Raw genomic sequence first — 25,083 nt, forward strand, 5'->3', positions numbered from 1 at the left:
AAAATGATTTTTAAGAACAGCTAAACACAGTGCTGCAGGTCAAACGCGGAGGCGTTCACGTGCGAGAGAGAGACACAGAGAGAAAGAGACACAGCGAGAGTGAGAGAGAGAGAGAGATTTGCGTGTTCTGATGTGAGCTACTCACAGGTAAAGGTTCTCTTTTAGCTCCTCGTGCTCATTTTCTAGTCCCACACATAAGTCTGCAGCTCCCTCAGTGTTTTCTGTCGTATTTTGCGGCTAGCGCGACCGCTTACAACTAACACCGCGGACCGCGAGGTGCCGCCGCGCTTGTGCCGAATCCGCTACTGAATCCGACTCCCGCTTCGCGGACAGAATCGGCACAACACCCCCCGCTGTACAACTGCGGGAGTGAAAACAGCGCTAATAAATAAAGTAGTTTAGTTTCACTTTCAGTTTTCGTTATTTTATTTAAAAATAAAAATATTAATAAAAAACAGATGCCTACATCTCAGACTATTTTCCCACACTTCACTCCTCGCGCCCGTTTTGTCCACAAGTCGCGGACGAGAGACATCTGTTATTTTAGCCGTCGCCATTCTACACTCGCTGCTGCTCTGCTGGCTTGCGCGTGAATCGATTCATTTGTTCAGAACACTAAGTTTATCTGAATCCTGCCACACCGACTGCTGCGGTGTGAATCAGTTTTCTTATGAACTGAATCAAATCGCGCCTACTAATTTGACTCTTTTGAAGCTAGTGACTGGGCTATATACAGTATCGAAAGCATCGAACGCTAAAGAACCGAATCGTTTGTGAGGACGTAGTATCGAAAAAGAATCGAACCTTCGGTACACCGTGCAACTCTACTAACTACTAGAGGGCAGCACTGACTGCAGCTGATCTGAGGGAGGTGGGTCTGATTAACCCTGGTTTAGATCCTCAAATAAAACAGAAATGTATTAACGGAATGGAAAGATAGGCCACTTACGCATGTATGAATGGGATTTCTCACAACACTAATTATGCACATGTTTATGGATAAAGTCCTCTCCTTTATCAAAATGAGCCAATCAGCTTGCTGCTTGTGCAGAGAGCTGAGGGGAATCAGCATGCTTGTGGGGAAGCTGACCCTTGCTGTGGAGAGCTGTGCAGGCGCAGTAGCCATATCGAAAAGTCGAAAAGTCACGTTTTTGTGCATTATTAGATAGAATCAAGGAGTTTTTTTGTCAGATTTTATCAAAGATGTAAAATATGTTGTTCAAAAGATACTTAGATCTTGAGTTTAGAGTATTTTAATGTCTCCCCATTTAAACAGATAAGCACCCAGCCATATTGCCAACATGGGCATAGAGGGAACTGACTTCTCTATAAAGTATTTGATTAAACCCAGATTTCTAGTGCATCCCAATTAGTTTGAAAGAATTATTACACTAGCTACTATTTGAGTATGAGGTATGCAGTATAAATAAAAGTGTGAAAATACGCATTACTGCACTCAAGTTTGCTCAACTATCCTTAATACATACGCAAAACTAGGGATGCAACAAGTATTTGGCCAAAAAACTTTAGGTGAAAAGACATGAAAAACAAAAACAATAATAATATTATTGTAATTATAATAATAATAGTAAAACGCAAAGTACATTTAGTTTTTTTTTTTGCAATGGTGAATTATTGATTATTAAATATGTGTTGTTTTTGTTTAGCCAAAATACTTAATTTTGTTTGAATTTGGACAAAAACACTAATAAGTTTAGAGTGTAGAAAAATATTGCTAATAGAACAGGACTAATGCCAGGCATCCAGATAATACTTTCAGGATGAGGTGGAGAAGTGATTGTCCAGCATGCTGATCTTTTTAAATTGCTGAATGCAATCACATCCGCACAGCAAGATTTAAGGAAGTCTGGACTGTAGAGACAGACAATTATTCCAACAAAAGCAGGATAAACTATTGTGAATATCCTTAATTTCAGAAGAAAATATGAATGAATGAATGGTTGGCCATTTTATCATATACCCTAACCATGTAACTGCACAGCTGTAGACTACATAGGTGTACGATTACACACTGTAGCCAGCCCATCTGTTGCTATGCAACCCCATCCATCACAGCAACAGTGGAAAGGCTGGACCGCAGGACCACCGCTGACCAGACATTATTAGGGTGGAGATCCATGGCCCAGAAACTGACCACCAATAAAGGGCTGGAGATTAGACTACACGTACATACTGTAATTAAGGTTAAGCTACAAACAAGGGGTTTCTAATAAAGTGGCCACTGACAGTGTGTCCAAAAGGAACACACTACCATACCAGAGAACGCACCACCACCCAGTAATAACCGGTCAGTGGTGGTCCTATGGTGGCCCCGTTCCTTTGATGGACAGGGTTGCATAGCAACAGATGGGCTACAGTCTGTCAGGGTATACCTACAGATGTGCACCCGAACAGCAGGTGTTTCTGATAAAACGGCCTATAAATGGAGATACAAGCTCATTGGACACTGTACTGGATGAAGCTTCATCAAAAACTGAAAATCAGTACCAGTCAAAAGTTTGGATACACCTTCTCATTCAATTTTTTTATTTGTGTTTTTTTCCTACATAGTAAATGAATAGAAAAGTGATCCAGGAACACATAATGAATCATGTAGTAACTCAAAAGCATTAAACAAACAAAAATACTCAATACTGTGAAGCAGTATTTAGGTGCTCCTATCTGTGGAGCTGTTTGTTAACTTGTGGTTTCTGAGGCTGGAAACTCTGATAAGCTTATCCTTAAATAACAGAGAAAACTCTCGCTCTTCCTTTTCTGGGGCGCTCCTGATAAGTGCCAGTTTCATCATAGTATTTTTTGATTGTCTTTGTGGTGAGTGCACTTAAGGATACTTTCAAAGTTGTTAAAATTTTTCTTTTCAGATTGACTGCCCTTCATTTTTTTCTTTATTTAGTTAAACATGTTCTTTCTTCTCATAACCTGGATTAGAACATTACTCAAATATTCACTATTCACTGTATACCTGTAACTCTACCTCTTCACTACTTTACTTTAACTGATGCTCTCAAACACTTTATTAAGAGACAAGAAATTCAAGTAATTAACTCTTGATGAGTTCAGCACAGCTGTTAACTGAAAGCCTGAATTCCAGGTGACTCTACCTCATAAAGCTGACTGAGAAAAACCAGCAAAGATGTTCAAAACTGATCATCTAAACAAGAGGAGATACTTTAAAGAATCTAAAATATAAAACATATTCTGGTCTGTTTAACACAATTTTATTTTCTTCATAGTTTGGATGACTTTAGTATTGATCTATAATGCAGAATACTGAATTTAAGGTGTGTCCAATTGTTTAAAAATGTATTCGGTCATTAAATTCCACTTTTCTGATTGGATAAAAAAAAAAACCTTCCTTTTATTCAGCTTTTAGAAATATGATGGTGTGTTTTTTAGATATTGTGTTGTTTACAGTATTGCAATACATAAAATATTTTATATATCGAATCATAAGCCCTGTATTGTTATACATACTGTTTTGCCAAGTTCTTGCCAATACACAGCTTTAATAAAAATATACAAATAAAGGAAAACAATTATATGTAAAAAGTTAAACTTCTGACTGGTACTGACTCTTTGAATTTGTTGAAGCTCTGTCCCATGCAGTGTCCACTGTGCAGCCAGTTTATTAGTCCAAGCTTGTATCTTCATTTATAGGCCGTTTTATCAGAAACACCTGCTGTTTGGGTGCACATCTGTAGGTATACCCTGACAGACTTTAGCCCATCTGTTGCTATGCAACCCTGTCCATCAAAGGAACGGTGAGTTCTCAATCACTAGGGGGCGCACATGTCAGGTTCAGAACAGCAAAAGTGTTATTTATTGCCATTAAATTAGAGAACAAATCACTAGTTAATCACATTAGTGTTCTATCTGTGAATGTACAGTTCGGTTCATTTATAATAGATCATTTATGAAACCCAGGTTTAGTACAGTTAGAAGGAAAACACAGTATAATGCACTGAAACATTCTTCTTTTTTAGGGTTAAACTCGTCTAATATCAGTCACATAAATACACTGTCCTCCAGTATTACTGGCACCTTCGGTAAATATGAGCAAAAAGCCCACAAAAATTATATTTGCTGTTTATCAGCTTTATCCTGCACTGAAAATAATACAAAAAATCAGTAGCACTTTACAATAAGGGTCACAAACAGAAGTATTTAGTACTTACAATAGTAATAAACATTGTAAAATAGTAAAGTAGTTATTAATATAAACTTTACTACATTTTACTTCTTAGGAATGTTATAAATAATAATGATTTACTAGCTGACTAGCTGAGATTAGTCAAAAATATGTTGTAATGATTAATAGTGTTTTAACTAGTGTTAATTAATAATTAGTTGAGACATTCTGCCATAAGTTCTGTTCATAAATGTACCCTTATTGTAAATCGAATATTCTTATATTTATATTCAACCAGGCACATCCCAGTCTTTAATTTCTCTCCAAAGGTCGTACATAAAAAAAAACACCAGTCATACATCTGAAAGATAAACAGGCCAATTTCATAATTACTACACAGACAGAACTGATTTAGCATGGGGAGGCGGGATATGTTGTTTTGCCACAGCTCGTCTGTAATGTTTATAACTTTACTAATAAATTATTTACTAATAAATTAGAGATGGGTGTGGCTTTCAGCTTTTCTCCAAGGTAAAACTAATTTAAATGTGTAGTTTTATTGTAATAAAGTGGAAAATTACTATTGAAAAAACAAGTTTATCACCCGAAAACACACATTAACACTCTCTGAAATCAGAAACAGAAGTCAGATATAGGCATATTGCACTAATTGTTACTAACTTTTGAAGGTGTTAAAATGACATATAATATAGTTTATTGGAGTTACTGTATTTCTGAGACAATACAGTGTGACAGGCCTAGTCACACACATCGAAACTCTTACTTTTTGAGTTTCAGTAGTAAGATATTAAATAATAATATAAGATTATAAGATTTTCTATATTAATTCTAATAGTAACATCATATTAATATTAAATGCTGATTCTGAGTTTGACTCAACTCCCTCAGGAAAAATTATGATTTTCATTGCCTCTTTTGTTGAGTTTGACCATACCTCCAATTTAAAGGTCTCTCTCACACTCTCTCACACTCTCTCACACACCACTTATAAAAAATAGCTCCTCTATGGCATTATTTAAAGAACTCTTTGAAGCAACTTATCATATTATTTTTCATTTCGCCTCGTTTCAGATTTTTAAGCTGATAAACAACAAAAATGATATTTTAGAGGGTATTTTACTCATATTTATCATAAATCTGAACAAAATACACTCCATCATGTAGAGGATGCTCCTGAACTCTCCTCCACGAGTCAGAATACCATCATCTTCTTTCAGTATTGAGTGTAAATGACCTTCTCTCTCTCTTTCTCTCTGCAGTTCCTTCAATTATTTCTCCTCTTTATATGATGCTCACAGCTCCTCGTGTCTTCCCACACTTCCCCTTTCCCTCACTCACACTCATACAGACACACGTTATCCACAGCGGATCATTTCCTCAGTCTGGGTTGGTGTCGGCGAGCTGCTCTCCTCATTCTCCTCGAGCTTTTCTCCACCGGCAGCGTCTGCAGAACCTCTGACGTCTGACTGGACCAATGCACTATATCCTGCAGCACCTGCAGAATCCACTTCTTCAGAGCAAACACACCACCGTCTACTGCATCAGGTATCTAACACACCCACACATACACATACACACATACACACAGACACATAGACATACACACAGACATACACACAGACAGAAAACAAAAAAGTGTTAAACCAGAAAATTATTTCAGATTTCAGATTTTAGATGACAGATTTGCACATCTTGACATTTTTTCAGTCAGCTTGGCGTTCAGTCAGAGAGAGCGCTGAGCTACTGAGCTCTGAGTTTTCCCTTCTGAAGTCTCCATTGCTCCACCAGCCGCTCACGTTCAGTAAAACTGAGCTGGATCCTCTTTCATAGGCTGTACGTGTGACGTAAGTACGTAAAGACGCGAGACGCGGCCAGACGAAGAAGAACTCCCGCGAAAAGTGACCTGAGACCCCAGTTTTTAGAATGAATATATTAGGCCTAGCAGGGATGGTGGTTCCAGCACACTGGTACCATTAAACACAATTTAATCCATATTCTTTTCCACTCAGAAATGCTTCTGCTTTTAGTCTGGAAACAAAAGAATACAGACTGACACTTAAAGTTACTACATGATTCTTTATGTTTTTCTTCAGTCTGGATCACTTCACTATTCATTTACTATGTAAAAATATTGAATGAGAAGCTTTGTACAAACTTACTGATATTGTATATTTTAACATTATTCAAAAGAAAGATAAGAATGTAAAAAAAGGTAATGAAGATAAATAAAGTTAAAAATGTCATAAATGTAAAGAAGATAAGTAAAGATAAATAAAGGCAAAGAAGGTAAATAAAGATAAAGAATGTAAAGAAAGTAAAAAGGTAATGAAAGATGATAAATAAAGGTAAATAAGGTAAATTAAGGTAAAGTACCTCAGCTACACTGGCCGCACACCTCTTGCCGTCCTGCAGGAGGGGCTCGGTGCTGTGCAGCAGGTGGTCCAGGCGGTCCAGGACGGTTCTCCGCTGGGTCCGGTACTGCTCCTCCGGGCTGAACTCCGCGTCCTCGCGCTTCACCGCTTCGTCCAGCAGGCGGCGGCACTCGCTCAGCGCCGCGTGCAGGAAACAGAGCCGCTCCACGGGGGAGAGCGCGGCGCCCAGCGGGGGCAGTACCACCAACTGACCGCCGGGGGCAGCAGAGACGGGCAGAGACTCCCGCTCAGTCTGAGAGAGAGGGGTATATAAATAATCAAAGATTACAGATAATATCACAATATTATCAATACAACTGCTCCATATTAACTCATAAACTTTAAAACATACACAACACCAGTTTAACAGCTCAACAGAGACTTACAGCAGATCAGGCTGAGGCTACTAGTGTCACCATGGAGTATAATTGAATCTAATTTAAACATTTTCATTATACTGATACTGGATTGTAAACAACAATAACTTATTTATTTATATTTTAACAGATTTTATTTAATTTTTACATTTTTCTTTTTTTATATAAATCTTTATCTTATTTAGATTTTTTTTCTCTTCTATCCTTTTTTTTTACTTTTATTACTCTTTATTATTCTAATTATTTATCTCTTCATTTGACTGCTTTAAATATTAGTGTGTCCCCTTTTCATTTTTTATTTTGAATTATTTTATTTCTTCTTAAATAAAGGTGTATGAACTTTTGTCAATGATCCCACCTCTGTTCACCCCCAGCATTCCAAAATACAGCGTTTTTACACAATTCTCTCAGCAGGACATAGTGCTGGACATGCAAAGAATGGCTATAATGGCTATGGGGCTTGGAGAACTACCTGAAGTGTTTACAGAGTTCTTAGTGCCTCATTTTAAATATCTGGGCCTTCAGAATTCTACTGATGAAGTGTGAAGCTACTTTGAGCTTATTAATGGTGTAAAATTAGCCATTTATTTTCATGGGCAATTCTTTGCCTCTATCACTTGCATTGTAAGCCTGTTGGGAGCTCATTCCTACTCCCATAATTCACCTGCACCCACTATTATCAGCCCTCACTACAACTCCCATAATTCACCTGCACCCACTATTATCAGCCCCTCACTACAACTCCCATAATTCACCTGCGCCCACTATTATAAGCCCTCACTACAACTCCCATAATTCACCATGCGCCCACTATTATCAGCCCTCACTACAACTCCCATAATTCACCTGCACCCACTATTATCAGCCCTCACAACAACTCCCATAATTCACCTGCGCCCACTTTGATCAGCCCTCACTACAACTCCCATAATTCACCTGCACCCACTTTGATCAGCCCCCATTTCAACTCTCATAATTCACCTGCATTCACTATCAGCCCTCACTACAACTCCCATAATTCACCTGCACCCACTATTATCAGCCCCTCACTACAACTCCCACAATTCACCTGCACCCACTATTATCAGCCCTCACTACAACTCCCATAATTCACCTGCACCCACTATTATCAGCCCCTCACTACAACTCCCATAATTCACCTGCACCCACTATTATTAGCCCTCACTACAACTCCCATAATTCACATGCACCCACTTTTAACAGACCTCACTCTAACACTTGATTATCAATTTATATATGTTGATGTCCCATGACTTATGGTACTGTGTAGACAATAAACAGATATCCACTGTAACACATCAACACATTCTAAAGCTGTCAGTTGGGGAGTGTCAAAAAATGACGCTGCGTGAGTGTGTGTGCGGTTTTATCTGTGTGTGTGTGTGTGTGTGTGTGTGAGAGAGAGAGTGATATTGCCTCAGTTTAATGAGTGTTAAATTGTGATTTCTGCTGGTTATAAATCAAGAGTTACAGCCTCTCCTGACAAGCCAGCTGACTCGCCCGGGTGCGAGGAGGGCGAGCCTCAGCTATTCCAGAGGCATCCTCCTTATCACATCACAGCAAGCATTTCCTGCCACCGCCGCTGTTCCTGTGCTCAGCGGGCATGGGCTCAGAACTCTGTACACTTCAGCAGATTTGGCCCAGTACCCATTATTAACAGTAGAATAACAGTTCACTAGTGCTGAACTGCTCAGCAGGAGAGGAGGAGTTTCAGCAAGAACAGTCACAGACTTACCTAATCATTAAAAATTAGAAAAAGTATACAAATTATAAAAACACATTACATTTAGCATCAATTGAATGGAAAATCAATGGAAAACACATACACATTAATAAAAACAAAACCATTAAAATGTGTCCAGAATTCCATAATTTAAACTGCAGACTGTAAGAGTCAGTAGTTTATTTTTTTAAATACAGTACCAGTCAAGGTTTGAACACACCTTCTCCTTCAATGTTTTTATTTATTCATCTTTTTCCTACATAGTAAATGAACAGTGAAGTGATCTATCAGATTATGAAGGAACACATAAGGAACCATGCAGTAACTTAAAAACAGTGTTAAACAAACCTAAATACTCTGTGAAGAAGTATTTATAGGCGCTCTTATCTGGGGAGCTGTTTGTTAACTTGCGGTTTCTGAGGCTGGTAACTCTGATGAACCTACCCAGTACAACAAAGGAAACTCTTGCTCTTCCTTTCCTGGTATGTTCCTGACGAGTGCCAGTTCCATCATAACATTGCTTTTTGTCTTTATTTAGTTGAGTAGTTGTTTCTTCTCATAATCTGGATTAGAACATTACTGAAATATTCACTATTCACTGTATACCTGTAACTCTACCTCTTCACTACTTTACTTTAACTGATGCTCTCAAACATCAACATTAAGAGACAAGAAACTCAAGTAATTAACTCTTGATGAGTTCAGCACAGCTGTTAACTGAAAGCCTGAATTCCAGGTGATTCTACCTCATAAAACTGACTGAGAAAATCCAGCAGAGATGTGCAAAACTGTCTAAGCAAGAGGAGATACTTTGAAGAATCTAAAACGTAAAACATATTCTGTTTGGCTTAACACTTTTTTGTTTACTGAATAATTCCATATGTTTTTCTTTATAGTTTGGCTGACTTCAGTATGAATCTACTTACTATTAATCTGCCTCATATCTCAAGTCCATTAAACTATAAATCCTATAATAAATATCAATACAATATATTATGTATCACAAAAACATCACTTCAATTGTTGATTAAAGAACCTTTTGTTGTTTGGTTTAGAGAATTTTGTAATAAAATGTTACTAATGCAAAATGTCCCGAGGTCATCTGAGGCCAAACTCCTCTAAAATCCTCCTTAAGTCTCTGGACGCTGAATGATGTACTAAGTTGCACGTTCTGCTCTGCTGTTACTCTTTTTGGGCTGTCTGGAACAGTCGGTGCCCCCTGGCTCTCTGCTGTTGTAGGTGGGAGGTAACGCATGCCTGGAATGAGTAAACTCCCACTGCAGAACCGAGCAGATCACCCGACTTGGGCTGGATCAGAACACCACAGTAAAAAAGTAGCACTGAAAAAATTAAAGTATAATAAAGTTGTGCTGGTGAATCAACAACGTGGTATTGTTTAGTAGTAAATGATAATATCAGGGTCAAATCAATACAAATGCTTCAATCTCTTTATCATGTGGTTGTTGAATGATGGTTCGTGATTCAGTGCATCTGAGGAAACATGGATACAAGGGTTCAGCTTAGGCCGCCGCTCTGACCCTTTACACACAGAAACTCCTCCCCAATCCTTTAACGATTTAATAATATTATGGGAAGACGGAGAAGGAGAAATGTGAAAATCCCTTAAGTCTTTGTTTGAGTAACATACAGCTTTTATTCAGTTTCTAAATCAGTTTCTCTGATTTTGCTATTTATAGGTTTATGTTTGAGTAAAATGAACATTGTTGTTTTATTCTATAAACTACAGACAACATTTCTCCCAAATTCCAAATAAAAATATTCTCATTTAGAGCATTTATTTGCAGAAAATGAGAAATGGCTGAAATAATAAAAAAGATGCAGAGCTTTCAGATCTCAAATAATGCAAAGAAAACAAGTTCATATTCATAAAGTGTTAAGAGTTCAGAAATCAATATTTGGTGGAATAACCCTGGTGGTTTTTAATCACAGTTTTTTTTTCATGCATCTTGGCATCATGTTCTCCTCCACCAGTCTTACACACTGCTTTTGGATAACTTTATGCTGCTTTACTCCTGGTGCAAAAATTCAATCAGTTCAGTTTGGTGGTTTGATGGTTTGTGATCATCCATCTTCCTCTTGATTATATTCCAGAGGTTTTCAATTTGGTCCAATCGAAGAAACTTAAATTGATCAGATTAAACATAAATATATTGGTTTTTACTGTCTGCAATTAAATAAAAGACAGGAAATGTAGGATAACCTGCATTTATTTATTAGCATTTTCCATACTGTGCTTACTTTTACTAAGGTAGGGTTGTATAAAAAAAACTTATTTGGACTGATATTTATTGAGAGTCTTTGTGACGTGCTGGAGAAGACTTTGAGCAGTGCTCTTAACCTCCCATCATCAATACAAGATCATTAAGAGAGAAATTAATGCAGCTCTGGGCAGAAATAAATGTTGTGATATTGCAGAAGCTTGTGAAAACTATGCTACAGTGAATGCATGCTGTAATCAAAGCAAAATACGCTCCAACCAAATATGACAGTGTGTATTTTATGAAGGTTTAATAGGGAGTAGGAATTCTCCTAATCGCTGCTTTAGCAGTGATCTCTACCTGCAGGTTGGAGGGTCTGGAGCCGGATGATTATGGAAGAGCAGGGAAGCGTGGAGAGGGAGAGGGATACGGTAAGTCACTGATTAAGAATTTAGAGCCTCCTGATCAGGGGCTGGGTTACACACATGGGCGCCAAGCTTCACCCCCAAGCACCAACCATTCAGTTACACCAATAAATAACAAGTATTATAATTATTTCCGAGCAGAGAAGCTATTAACAGATGTAAAATATTTAATTTCATGTAAAACTCTTTATAACATTAAAAAAAAACCAAATAAACGTAAAGTAAGTGGTCAGAATGTGCTGTTTGGTCTGTAAAGTAAATGATATGTGGGTTAGGAGAGAAAACACATAGAGGAACACAGGGTTTGGTTGCTGATTTATCAGTGCACTCTAAACTTTGGAGGGATGGTTCATATTTTACAGTATTTTTTCCTGTGATTTTGTTTTTCTAGAAAATCAGATTAAAATAAGAGTACACTGATTATTGAAATGATTTCATGATTTTACAATAGAATTGTGAGTTTTTGCAGAAAAAAAAAGTATGCATTGATTTTCTGTAATTTTACACAAACTTTTACTTAATTTTGTTACGCAAAAAAAAACAAGTCCAATAAACTTTAGAAATCAATAGTTAATAAATACAAAAAACAATGTATCTTAAAACACCTGTTGCCAAAAATGTGTGTATAAATATGACACCTTTTTTAAACAGAACCCCTGTATAAATGAGGTATACAGTATATACACATTTATACACATTTTACGTTTCTGCAAATATGTTATATATTTTCATGGCACATGTACATCTTGTATAGCAGTATAGATTTACTAATCTTCTAAAAAAAGCTTAACAAACACACACACACACACACACATATTAATGTATAAACAGCTTGGATTAGGCAAACAGCTGCATTCGGGTGTTGTGAGGTTAATACCTAAAGATTATCATATCAAACCACATGACCTTCCCACTCCAATCAGCACAAAGACATCAAACAGTGATTAATTCAGCTCGGAAATATAGTTAGCAGATACCCATTATCGCTAATCACTATTGTGGGCCTTATGTTCATTACAGTGAGCTGCCGCCAGTTTACTGGATTCAAGCTGAGCACAAAGGGCAGAACACTATAGAATACTGTAGGCTGGCCGTGTCAGTGTGTGATTACCTACACCACAGGCAAATCGTATCAAAATGACATTCTATAGAGTGAAATTAAGACCTACATAGTGATAAATATAGGGGTTGGACAATGAAACTGAAACACTGGTGATTTTAGTGTGGGAGTTTTCATGGCTAAATTGGAGCAGCCTGGTGTTCAATCTTCATTAATTGCACATTGCACCAGTAAGAGCAGAGTGTGAAGGTTCAATTAGCAGGATAAGAGCACAGTTCTGCTCTAAATATTACAATGCACACAACATTATGGGTGACATACCAGAGTTCAAAAGAGGACAAATTGTTGGTGCACGTCTTGCTGGAGCATCTGTGACCAAGACAGCAAGTCTTTGTGATGCATCAAGATCCACGGTATCCAGGGTAACGTCAGCATACCACCAAGAAGGACCAAACACATCCAACAGGATTAACTGTGGACGCTGTAAGAGGAAGCTGTCTGAAAGGGATGTTCGGGTGCTAACCCGGATTGTATCCAAAAAACATAAAACCACGGCTGATCAAATCACGCAGAATTCAATGTGCACCTCAACTCTCCTGTTTCCACCAGAACTGTCCGTCACCACAATAAATTACTGTGCTCTAAAACCAGGTGTTTCAGTTTCATTCTCCAACCCCTGTATGTTAGTCATATCTTCAAACACTAGTTTCAGGTGTGACTGGGGGAGCAGGGCTGTTAAATTTGATGTTTTAGGGTACAATTCTGGATACTGATAGATAGAACATGAATGTAAGCTGGTTTATACTGTTTTTTTCAGCAGGATATTTTATTTAATATTTAGATGCATCTTTCTGTGCTTCAAGTCCTGACTGGACCAGGCCTACAGATTCAGGTCTAAATCTTTCCAGTAGCCCAGAGCTGCATTCCAGGCCGCTCCCTCTCTCACTCCCGTCTACTTTATAGAGCAGAACTTGGCTGTTGTTCAGGGAGAAGTGAACAAGGGGGTGAACTGTTACCTAACCATCTGCTTTTATCACCAGAACAATCCCATTCACTACAGCCGGATTGGAGCAAAACCTCAGCCCAGTTATTTTCACCAAAACGAAAGATCCTCACCTGGGTTTAACTTCAGCCCACAGTCTCTGAACTGCTCTACTAATTATTGTTCACATAAACAGCTCACACTGGAGCTGCAGAGTTATAGAGTCTAACACACTTCCTGTCTGACCTGTTTTACTGCTAAAAAAAACTGTAATTACAAATTTCTCTAATGCAGTTTATACCAGTAGAAACTCTTATTTCAGATCATTTTAGATATCAGCCATGAAACGTTTATTAGTAATCAGAGGTGCGCTGAATATTTGGCAACCGAAAATTATTGAAAAAGTGAAAAGATCCAATAATTTACACAAAACAATGATATGTTCTTTGAAAAGCAAGGTAATTAATTATTTCTTAATGCGTTAGAAGTTTAAATCCCTCGCTATCTTTAAGAATCTCCTGAAGACAGAGCTCTTCAAAGAGCACTTACTCTCCTAACACCTCTAACTAACTACCTTCTACTACCAGATCAGGAGAATCTCTCACTATCTTTAATAAACTCCTGAAGACAGAGCTCTTCAAAGAGCTCTTACTCTCCTAACACCTCTAACTAACTAACTACTTTAACCTCATTTCCTTCTTCCCCTCCTTCACTTCTCTATCCCTCTATTTCCCTTTGGTCTCCTTTAGGCCCTATCTTAATATTTATTTATTTTTTAACCTTGAACATCTATGTGTATTATTACTACATGTACATCTTTATTGTAAGTGGCTTTGGACAAAAGTGCCTGCCAAATGTAATGCAAAATAAAATAAATTTAATAAATAAATAAATAAATAAATAAATAAATAAATAAATGTTTATTTAGTCATTTTGGTCATTTTGGTCATTTAGTCACATTAGTCACATTTTCTTTACCTTTACAGATACAGTATGTGGAATTAGACTTTTTACTATTAAGAACTAACAGTAGAGAACTAGTTCAATGGAACTGGTAATAAAGTAATTCTACGTATCTGTAGGCGTTTACCAGTAAAAGGTATAAAATTACACATAAAAGAGAGTGAAATTCTATAGAAATTAACTGTAGCATATGACTAATAAGAATTACATTATGGATAAATAAACATGTCAGATCTCATATCTGAAAAATGCTTATTTTTAATACTTATATTATTATTATTGTTTGTTGGGAGCACCTTTCATCTAAAAGCATTAATTGTGAGTACAGAAGAGCCATTAAAACCTACGAATAATAATATTAATATTAAGATTTGTTATTTAAATGTCCCTTTCTACAGTGAAAGATCAAACATAGAACAGGCTATTAGAATAGAATACATATATTATGCATATTCAATGTAAGTATAATTTTAATACAAACCATACATATACAACCATAACGTTGATTCAATGTTCAATTAATGTAAAGTCAATGTAAATAAATAAATTCATTTACAGTGTATTATAGATGAAAAACTCAATGTTGATTCAACTCTCTTTTTCTATCTGGGTGATTACTTATATCTGTAATGTGTTTTATTGGTAAAAGCTGTTTTTAGCTCTATAAATATAATGTTTAAATGGCAAACTATGTTTTTCATAAACCTGTGGATGGAGTAAGAAGTTCCAGTAAAGTTCTACAGGAACTCAGATCACCTGTTTGTTTATTTTGGTGTCTATTTTTGGCTTTTTACTCACTGAATATACATTCATTTACAGCACTGCAGGGCGAGGGTCTGAGGTTAAAGGCTAGTTAGTGAACACGCCTCAGACTCAAGCTTTTCTGAGCACATAAAACAGCAAAAGGTTTGGACAAAAGGTCCAGACATCAAGTGCTTGTGTGTATAGAGATATATGTAAGCACTTGGGTAACTAAATACAGTAACATTTCATGTTTTTCTTCATAGTTTGAATGACTTTAGAATGAGAAATTATGTTGTCACTTTATGTTGTTACAATAATTATCATTACAGTCATACAAAAACTTAAAACTTGAATCTTGACATGCTGAGTTATAAGTATGCAGGGTTATAATATACAGCTCTGAGACAAAAAAGAGACAACTTAAAATTATGAGTTTCTTTGATTTTACCAAATTGAAAACCTCTGGAATATAATCAAGAGAAAGATGGATTATCACAAGCCAAGTGATCTAAAGTTGTCATAAAGTGATCCAAAAGCAGTGTGTAAGACTGGTGGAGGAGAATATGATGCATGAAAAAAACTGTGATTAAAAACCACCAGGGTTATTCCATCAAATATTGATTTCTGAACTCATAAATCTTTATAATTATAAACTTGTTTTCTTTGCATTATTTGAGGTTTGAAAAAAAGCTCCGCAGCTTTTCTGTTATTTCAGCCATTTTTCATTTTCTGCGAATAAATGCTTCTAAATGACAATTAATAAGCTGTATATTATATTAAAAACCACTCAGCTGATCTCCACACATTTCTCTCTCTCAGCTCCTGCAGCAGGAAACGTTTAGATTAAAAGTTTAAAAACTTACATATAAGTGCAGCAGCTGGGAGCTCTCCTCCTGCAGGAGCCGGGCTATAGCGGCTGCTCTCCCAGCCTGGCCCCCGGAGCCCTGCTGCCTGCTGCCGGCCATCTACCGCCCCAACCGCCGCTCCACTCAGCTCAGCGTCCCGCAGCACAAACACAGCGCTACTGCCGCTGCCCGGTCCTCTCCCGGAGCCCCATACCGGCCGAGGATCCCCGGCAGCGCTGTGTCTGATGAATGAAGCAGAGCAGCTCTGTTTACTCAGACCTCCACCCGCTACAGTCCCGCTGTCTGATCTCCTCCCGACCACGGAGTCAGCAGCCCTAAACCGGTGGGCGGGACTCAGCATTCACCGCCCCACCATCCAGAGAACCGCTCATTTAAACCGGCTGATTCACTGAATCTTTTGAACCGAGTCGAACTGACTCGAACCTTTAGTAGCATTTAAAAAAATACTGCATTAGTGTAGCACAAACAATACAGATATAATAATAAAAAAAATAACTTTTTTTTACTAATAAATGTAAAATTAAAGTATTAAAATTAAAACAAACTGCTGAAGTGAATCGTTTGCGGAATCATTCGTCAGTTAATCCAATCGATTCACGAATTTATTCACGAGTTTATAACATTTTGCAACATTTAAAATACAATACATATACAGTTACAAAATATATAGATTATTATTATATGTTATTGATGTAGAATCAACAATACACGTATAATAAAACATTCTAACGTTTATATTATAAAGGTACATTTAAACTATTAAAATTAAATAATTCTGTTGTGAAGTGAAGTGAATCGATTAATGGAATTATTCGCACCAATTCATTTGTCCAACTTTTGAGTTTATAAACTTTTGTAACATTTAAAAGAAGACTGTTATTTATATATAATGAACAATACATGTATAGTAAAAAAGCAAAACATAATTATTTTGAAATAAATCGTTTTTTTTTCAGTTTTCATCGAAGTGCAATTGAGTTTATAAGCTTTTGTAACATTAAAAAAGACCTGTTGTTTAAGTAGGATAAATAGCCCTGGTATAATAAAACATTAAATAATTTGTACTACAAATGTAAAATTAAGCAAACAATATTTTTTCACGTGGATTGTTTTACCGTTTATATATATACACGTTTGGTATTGCCTACTCAGTGTCCATATTACTGACATGCATTAAACAATCTAATTCAAATAAACACCATTCCCATATCTTTATTTAACCCTTTGCGCCCTGAATTATGTTCCAGTGATGAAAAAATATCAGAATGCTGTTTTCTGTCAGTTATGCACTCAAAAACAATATTTAGTTAATACATAAATACAATAATATATAGAAAATAAGTGAAAATATAATTATTATTTTTATTTGATATGTGAATTGTAGTTGAATAATTTGTACAAAATCATTATTTTTATTCTATTTAAATGTTATATAACTGTGTTTGTTCACAAATCATTCCTAAGCAGTAAAAAAAACATGATGATGGGAAACATGCTGCCATGCTTTACTTGTTTGAATTGTTTTTTTGTTTGTTTGTTTTTCAATGCAAGTGGCAGAGCTGAACTGTTGTCTGATTGGCTGATAAATGTCTATTTTTATGGACAGACAATAGATCTCAATCTTGGTTAAGTGCAAGAATACACAAGTAAGAAGTAAACACAATGTCCATTGTAATGGAGACAAGGTCTGAAAGGGTTCAAATTAAGGTATTGTTTGTTTCTACAAGTTGGCTTCAGAATTCACAAGTCCAGCAAAATTGCACTATATATATTTTGTGTAGCATCCACAAAATGTTTATTGCAGTGTTATAGGCTGATGAATTAATAAAACATATCTACGATGTGCAACACTTTTTATGACAGTTGTTTTGAACCAAGTCCAAGTACATAAAATGTTTTGTTGTGTCTAATGAATGTCTATATCATTGACATAAACTAAACAAGTATATTCCAGTTCTTTAAATCTATTCTCTGCTTTTATCTTTTTTGAAAATGAAATCATTCTTCTTGTAAAGGCATTGTTCTTTGAACTGGTGACAGGGACAAATACGGCCCAGTTAGAGCATTTATAAAGCATTTATTCTTTTTATTTTACTTATTGCAATGATAAGTGTATTAAAGTCCAAAACTGGCTCAGTCATAGCTGTGTTCCAGCAGCCAGATTCCACAGCGGTATGTGGGCGAGATGAACGATGGCCCAGCACTGAGCCAGGACTCATTTACTATTATCATAGTCCCGTCTTGTTATTAGAGTTTCCACCAGTGTGCCAGTCCCAGGTGATTTATATTCCCATCTGTTGGTAATAGCATTGCCTTCGTATTTCTCTGCCTGCTAGTCTGGACTTGCCTGTTTATTCTGCTGTGTTTCTTTGTGTTTTGTTGATTTTATGTATGTTGAGTTTCACCTTGCAAAAATTTTTTTTGAAACACATCTATTCATGATAGTCGAGCTGCTGGATGTGGCCTGTTTAGGCTAGACTTTAAAAGGTCTAGGTAATGTGATTTAGCATAATAATGGTCATAATGTTGATTCAAATCAAATCCCTGATTATACCGCATCTCCTTCAGTGGCCGGAGTCCGAGAGAGAGTACAGTCCCCTTCTTCCCCTCCTTTCCTCCTCTTTCCCATTATTTCCCTTTGAACTCCTTTAGGCTTTTTTTTTACGGTTGGACCTTTTTTTTCTTTCCTCCTCGTTCCAAGTGAGTTACACTGCGTTACCTGCATAAGGAACAGAAACCGATAAACCCATTCTTGGACGGACTGAAACACTTAAAGAACAGACTTTGCTTCGTCCAGTCACATTTAATGTGAATTGAACTGAATTGATTTACATCGTAAATACTGTGGGTTTAATTCTAATAAGCTGATACTGAATTTTGCACTGTTTTGTTATTTTATTTTATTATTTGGGTGAATTTGTGAACTATTGGGTTTTATATTGTGTTGGGAGAAAAGGTACCTTGGTGTGTGACATTCCAGAATTATACCTACAGGTTCAATACTCACCTCTTAACCAACTGAAATAGACAAGTGAATACTTACCTTAATCCTCTAATCAATACTTACTCTAATAATTATACTTATCCTAATTCCCTAATTAATAATTATACTTACCTTAATAATTATACTTACCGTAATAATTATACTTACCTTAATAATTATACTTACCTTAATAATTATACTTACCTTAATAATTATACTTACCTTAATTGTCAAACCAAAACCTAAAAGAAAGATAACCATTAATAGTAACTAAATAATACTAAACCTAAAATAATAGTAATCCTTAAAGTACTAAAATTATTCCACAGGACTGAGTTATAAAATAGGAAACCTTTAGAATATAATAGAGCTTGAGACATACCACAAAGGGAAAACCAATTATATTTTTGTGAATATATTGTTTTATATACTGATTGTTTACTTTTGGGAGTAACTACCTGATTTGTTTATTTGTAAACCTTGCTTCTATTTTTCTGTTTTGTTTTATCTACTGTTTTATTTACCTTTCTACATCAGTTGCCTCTATTTTAACAGTGTCAATACATTTACTGAAAATTTCTAAAGTCAGATTGTGTGTCTTTATCCTTTCTGCTTCACGAGCGAACCTAGACTGGTCCATTTTCTCTCTATATCCTTTGGGATTAAATTTATACCTGCAGCCGACCCCCAGGGGGCGCTACACCTATCTAAAATGTTTTTTAACTTTAACTTCTACTACTCTATGCACATTACTATTGTAAGTCACTTTGGAAAAAAGTGTCTGCCAAATGTAATGTAATGTAATGTAACAGTCGATCATACATTAATTCACCTGGCCTTACCATAAACACACTGACCAGTGTTTAATCAGCCTCACTCACTAGATAACACCTCACAACTTATATAGGTGTGGGCATTCTCAAGCCAAGCCATCCCCTGAGGTAAAATGATCACTTTACAATGAATATACATGCTGCTGTCCGATGGAAGTGTGTGTATAGAGTAAATATAGTGCAGACTGAGGTCAGTTGTGTTTAATTTCTGGGTAAATGTCAAATGCTCACATTTCCAGGCCGGTACTGAGGCTGAATGGAATGTGTGTCCTCCCTCTGGCTCACAGAGCGGAACAATCTCCCGCAGGATTACACACGGGTCCAGCCGATTGGTGGCTGGGCTGGAGATCCTGCTCCAACATGAACTAAATCCCTTCAAAACACCAGAGTCATTCACTGACACACTGCTGCGTTTACTGTCTGCATTAAACCTGAATCACACAGCAGGTCACTGATATTAATTCAGGATTAATGGATTTACCAAGCTCCTGAGGTAACCTCAGATGAGTAGCTCTGTGTAATATTGAGAAATATCATTCAATGTTTTTCTTTATGTCTTTATTTAATGTATTTTCTAAATTCCAGATTAATATTAAAGAGATGAAAACGAGTTATTCCTCCACACTAATCCCCTGATTATCCCCTTTAGGATGAGCTGGAGCTTCACAGTGTGAAGGAAAAGCAGCAACTATTGTTCAGCACCCCCAGGAACTCCTTCCTTCAAGACGCTGAGAAAACTACTGATGTATCTGATCCAGTCACTGTACCAGCACAACACACAATAACACCACATACACCACTACCATGCTAATCAATGTTAATCATTGCATTGCTGAGAATAACCACCCAAATATTAATAGAAGCTGCTCTGTGGTGGTTTTCTATCCTGTGGGTTCTGAGTATTGAAGAACAGAGTGAAAGTAGGAGAATAATGAAACATACATATGAAGAAACATATACATTATATATACAGTATATTCTGTACATTATGATATACTATATTATGATCAGTGGAGCTGATAAAAAGGACTGTGAGTGTAGAAACAAAGAAGTGGACATAATATTCCGCTTGATCTTTGTAAAATACCAACCTGTTTTAGTTCACTGTATTAAGAGAAAGCATTGTAAAGGTCTAAACTGGTGACCCAAACCTGTACTTACCTCCTAACCTGTTTCTGGAAAGTGTGATGCTGCCCCCCACCCACACTGAAACCTCTCCCACACACAGTCTTCTATATCCACCATCCTGTAACTCTCTATTCAGGTTCACTGGTTTCCTCCATTAGTCATGTCTGGGTTTATTTAACCTTCCTTGTTCCTTGTAGATTCTTTTGAGTTTTTTTCTGTCTACGTAGTAAATGAATAGTAAAGTGATCCAGACTATGAAGGAACACATAAGGAATCGTGTAGTAACTTGAAATTACTGTTAAACAAACCAAAATACTCTGTGAAGAAGCATTTAGGTTAACTTGTGGTTTCTGAGGCTGGAAACTCTGATAAACTTATCCTGTACAACAGAGGAAACTCTTGCTCTTTTTTTCCTAGGGCAGTCCTGATGAGTGCCAGTTTTATCATAACGTTTTTGATGGTCTTTGCGGTGACTGCACTTGAGGATAATTTAAAAGTTCCTGAAATGTTTGGGATTGACTGACATTCACCTCTTTACCTTATCTAATTATACCTATACATATAAATGCTATATGTATGTCTTGGTGAAAAGTATCTCTGACCAAATGTTTTGCTGTATATTTTTCCAGAAAAGCTTGAGACAGACTAATTAACTAGCCTTTAACCACAGACCCTCGCCCTGCAGTGCAGTAAATGAATGTACATTCAGAGAACTAAAGGCAAAATAGACACCAAAACAAACAGCTGATCTTAGCTGTTTTTTCCTGAAGAACTCAACTGGAACTTCTTATTTATCCACAGATCCATGGCACACATGTTTTTTTACAATGCAGAAAATTATAAAATAATGAAAAACAACCAAATTTAAGGTGTGTCTTGCCTGGTACTGTATATCAATCTAACTTGTTCAGTATGCTCCTTCAGCATGTCTTTAAAAAAATCCCAGAACATTACAAAAGACATCTATCATCCCACTCACTAACTGTTACCTTTTAGTTACCTGATTAGTTAATATGAGAACAAAAAGACAGTTTTTATCCAACTGCAACATCAACCCTCAATATTGCAAAACAATATCTCCATATAACCAGGATTAAAATAAAATAAATGATACAGGACAGATATAATCTCCATAGTCTCTAGTAGATATTTAATGGAAAATGAGAACCGTGTGAATTTTTCTTTAGCTAAAAACAGTAAAAAAGTAGTAACATGGTGTGATAATTAAGGGTGGGTGTAATGGCACAATATTTCAGGGCATAATATCGTTCGCCATATTAAAAAATGTTAGCAATATTATTGAGTACAATAAAATATATCACCCCTAGTGTGTACATTTTACCTTGAGGGTTTTTAATTGATGCGCTGACTAGAGAGCACTTTAAATTTCGTTGTATCCATGACAATGGAAAAGACATATTTCTATTCTATTTTATTCTATTCTATTACGTTTGAACTATTTAAGAATACGTTAAGAATATTCATTTACATTTACATTGATTCAGTTAATTATATATTACGAATAAATTTAAAAATCTTTTGTAATACAGTATTATTGTGAAAAGGGTCATAAGGTCATACTGAATTGAGGTTAGTGTTTTGTTGTTGCAGTTCCACTCATAGCCGGATAGCGGCGCTGCTGCGCCCGCGACCGCTGAGAACAGTCGGAGAAGCTCAGCGCCTTATCAACAGAGACAGCGGGTTAGTGCTGGTTTTGAACCAAAATTAACCTTAAAAAAACGTGGTTTCTGCTTATTTAAACAGATTATTAAGATGTTTGGTGCACAGTAGATAAATCATATATGTCATATTAAAGAGAAGTATGCTTTAAAAGCTTTAAAACGGGCTAAATGGAGGTGAGGTCGCTGGTTGGGTATGGAGTGTCCTCGGATTCAGAGGAGGAGGAAGAGAACGGCAGCAGCACACAGTGAGTAAATTAATGCATTTTAATCTGTAAATTCATGTAATTACCTGTTTGGATAACTGTGTATTACTTCATACACGCCTAATGTGTGTAAATAATGTTTAAAGGCTGAACAATAGCCAGCTGTGATCCAGTTTACAACCTTTCAGTTGAATTATCCGTTCCACCTTAAATGGCCATTAGTTCTACAGTTACATCCGGGCGCATCTCAAGATCCTGCATGTAACTGCTGCACCATTTAAGGTGGAACTGATAATTCCTATTAATCTCTGCTTAAACTAATTTACTAAGCATATTTTAACTTTAATTTAAGATTAGTTATACAATTTCAAGTCTATCCCTAGTACCTATTAATTAGCACAAACCCTAGTGTACTACATATACAGTAAAGTCTAGCACTACATTTAAAATACATGAGTTTATTGTTTTATTCTTTAGGTTTATATACTGAGTTTTTAGACTTAGCTCAAGGGTTGCAGCTGTAGCTATACTCCAGCATGACAGCTGTGGATTTAACGAGAATTACAATACCAGGAAACTGTGCAAAAACTGCAAAAAACACAAAACATAAACTCTCTTAAACTCTTGCTATTTAAAAAAAATAAGCAATGGTTTAAAAAGATAGTTTATCATACAGTTAAGCGGTAGAACTGATCAGACACAATCCTAATTCAATATTCAGAATATACTAATTGAAAAGTCAGAAAACAGTCAGCATTTAACCTGTTAACATTTTAACAGCCACAGACGCCTTGTGCTGATCCACATCACCCTAGGAGTGATGAGGGGAAAGAGCGCCATCTACTGTACCCACCCAGAGAGAGCAAGACCAAATGTGCTCTCTCAGGGCTCCAGCAGCTGATGGCAAGCTGCATGACTGGGAATCGAACCAGCGATTTTCCTATCATAGGGGCAGCGCTTTAGACCACTGGGCGCACCTATAGAACGGTTATGTTTTAATAAAAATATTCATATTTGATGCCACAAATCAATAATGCTGTATTGCAAACGAAATCAATACGATATATCAAAATTTCTTTTATATATATTGTCTCACCCCTACCCTGTACAGAGTTGGTTTTATAATAATAATAATTCACAACTGTGTTTTTATGTTTACAGACCCGAGAAGGAGAATGAGGTGAAGGCTGGCGGCGAGAGGAAAACCCGGAATTTCCTGCTGGAATCCGGATCAGCTTCCAGTGAGTCCAGTTCTGAATCTGAACCAGAAGATCAGGAGGAGGAGTCAGCTGAAGCTGCTTATCCTGCAGATATAGACTCATCCTCAGGGACTCCAGTCCTTCCTCCACCCTTCAGCTCTTCCTCCCACAAACTGCCCCCTCCTCCGCTGGGCCGGTCCGGCTCCGGTGGGCTCCCGGCGGGCAGCAGCGTGTTCGCCAACCCGTTTAAGGACAGAGCGGAGGAGAAGCTGAACGTCCTGCAGAAGCACGTCCCGCTCACCCAGCAGGCTCGGCCCAATCAGATCGGGGGGAAGAGGATGTGCGTGGCCTATAGGAAAGACGGACGCTGTCGATTTGGAATTCGCTGTAAATTCGCTCACGACAGCGACCTGCAGAACAGCACCGGATTATCAACCGAACCGGCTGAACCAGACAATAACGGAGCAGCGGACCAAACCGAGCCGGCTCCAGCCTCCTCACACACACTGGAGATGGAGCGAGGCGAGGCAGACGAGGAAGAGGAGGAGAGTCGTAAGAGGAAGAAGCACAGAGTTGGACTCAGTAACACACTCATACCCCCCAAACGGGCCCTGAAACAGTACACCATGCAGCGGGACAACAGGAGCTCACACTGCTAACCCAGTCCCGGGAGATCGGGGAATTTCTGGATTAGGATTGTAGAATTATCAGTGTGGAAATATTTACAGAGTTACCAGTTTATTAAATACACCAGCTGTGTATCTGCTGCACTAGGCCTGGGCAATATAACAACATTTTATTGTATTGTGATATTGTGAAATTTTGTTACTGCAATTAAAGTAGAACTCTGGTGTGAAATGGACTTGAGGTGTAGTGAAAAAAACATGATAAAGAGTACAAACTTTTGTTGAATAGCCCACCTCTGAAAGACTGATTAATTTATACTGAACAATTACACTAATTTCAAGTCATATTGCAGTGTTTAGTCATGGATTATTTTTAATTATACCACAGTTAGTTCCGACCCTGCAATGTGATTGGTTGAGAGGCATTCTACGAGTGCCATTATCAGCCGGTAATGCACTGTAACCAA

The 25,083-nt window shown here is 37.0% G+C and overlaps 2 protein-coding genes and 1 long non-coding RNA gene across 4 annotated transcripts; 1 reads left to right on the forward strand and 2 right to left on the reverse strand.

The window, feature by feature from the left end:
• Positions 1-3,507: 3,507 nt before the first annotated feature.
• cntf (ciliary neurotrophic factor) lies at positions 3,508-16,347 on the reverse strand. The gene is made up of 3 exons (XM_049480965.1): positions 15,960-16,347; positions 6,545-6,835; positions 3,508-5,720 (listed from the first exon to the last, which is right to left on the reverse strand). Exons 1-3 carry the CDS (start codon positions 16,059-16,061, stop codon positions 5,541-5,543), a joined length of 573 nt encoding a protein of 190 aa, XP_049336922.1. The 5' UTR covers positions 16,062-16,347; the 3' UTR covers positions 3,508-5,540.
• LOC125802874 (uncharacterized) lies at positions 6,885-9,440 on the reverse strand. 2 transcript variants are annotated; one of them, XR_007439917.1, is made up of 3 exons: positions 8,029-9,440; positions 7,896-7,982; positions 6,885-7,850 (listed from the first exon to the last, which is right to left on the reverse strand). It is a non-coding gene; the product is annotated as an uncharacterized LOC125802874 (long non-coding RNA). The 2 variants fall into 2 exon arrangements; XR_007439918.1 differs by having other exon boundaries at positions 6,885-7,623; positions 7,669-7,850; positions 7,896-9,440.
• Positions 16,348-22,542: 6,195 nt separating the features above from the next.
• Positions 22,543-24,904, forward strand: si:ch211-113e8.11 (uncharacterized). The gene is made up of 2 exons (XM_007240775.4): positions 22,543-22,833; positions 23,953-24,904. The coding sequence occupies exons 1-2, from the start codon at positions 22,757-22,759 to the stop codon at positions 24,647-24,649; spliced, it is 774 nt and encodes a 257-aa protein (XP_007240837.3). The 5' UTR covers positions 22,543-22,756; the 3' UTR covers positions 24,650-24,904.
• Positions 24,905-25,083: the final 179 nt, after the last annotated feature.

This window comes from Astyanax mexicanus, chromosome 7, assembly GCF_023375975.1.
Source record: "Astyanax mexicanus isolate ESR-SI-001 chromosome 7, AstMex3_surface, whole genome shotgun sequence".
Taxonomy (NCBI): Eukaryota; Metazoa; Chordata; class Actinopteri; order Characiformes; family Acestrorhamphidae; genus Astyanax; species Astyanax mexicanus.

Excerpts from the sequence above, each read along its gene's own strand:
- si:ch211-113e8.11 (XM_007240775.4), top strand. The coding sequence starts at position 22,757 with ATGGAGGTGAGGTCGCTGGTTGGGTATGGAGTGTCCTCGGATTCAGAG. Across the intron at positions 22,834-23,952 it reads GAGAACGGCAGCAGCACACA|ACCCGAGAAGGAGAATGAGG; the intron begins GTGAGTAAATTA and ends TTATGTTTACAG.
- cntf (XM_049480965.1), bottom strand. The coding sequence starts at position 16,061 with ATGGCCGGCAGCAGGCAGCAGGGCTCCGGGGGCCAGGCTGGGAGAGCA. Across the intron at positions 6,836-15,959 it reads CCCAGCTGCTGCACTTATAT|ACTGAGCGGGAGTCTCTGCC; the intron begins GTAAGTTTTTAA and ends CCTCTCTCTCAG. Across the intron at positions 5,721-6,544 it reads GTGCGGCCAGTGTAGCTGAG|ATACCTGATGCAGTAGACGG; the intron begins GTACTTTACCTT and ends TGGGTGTGTTAG.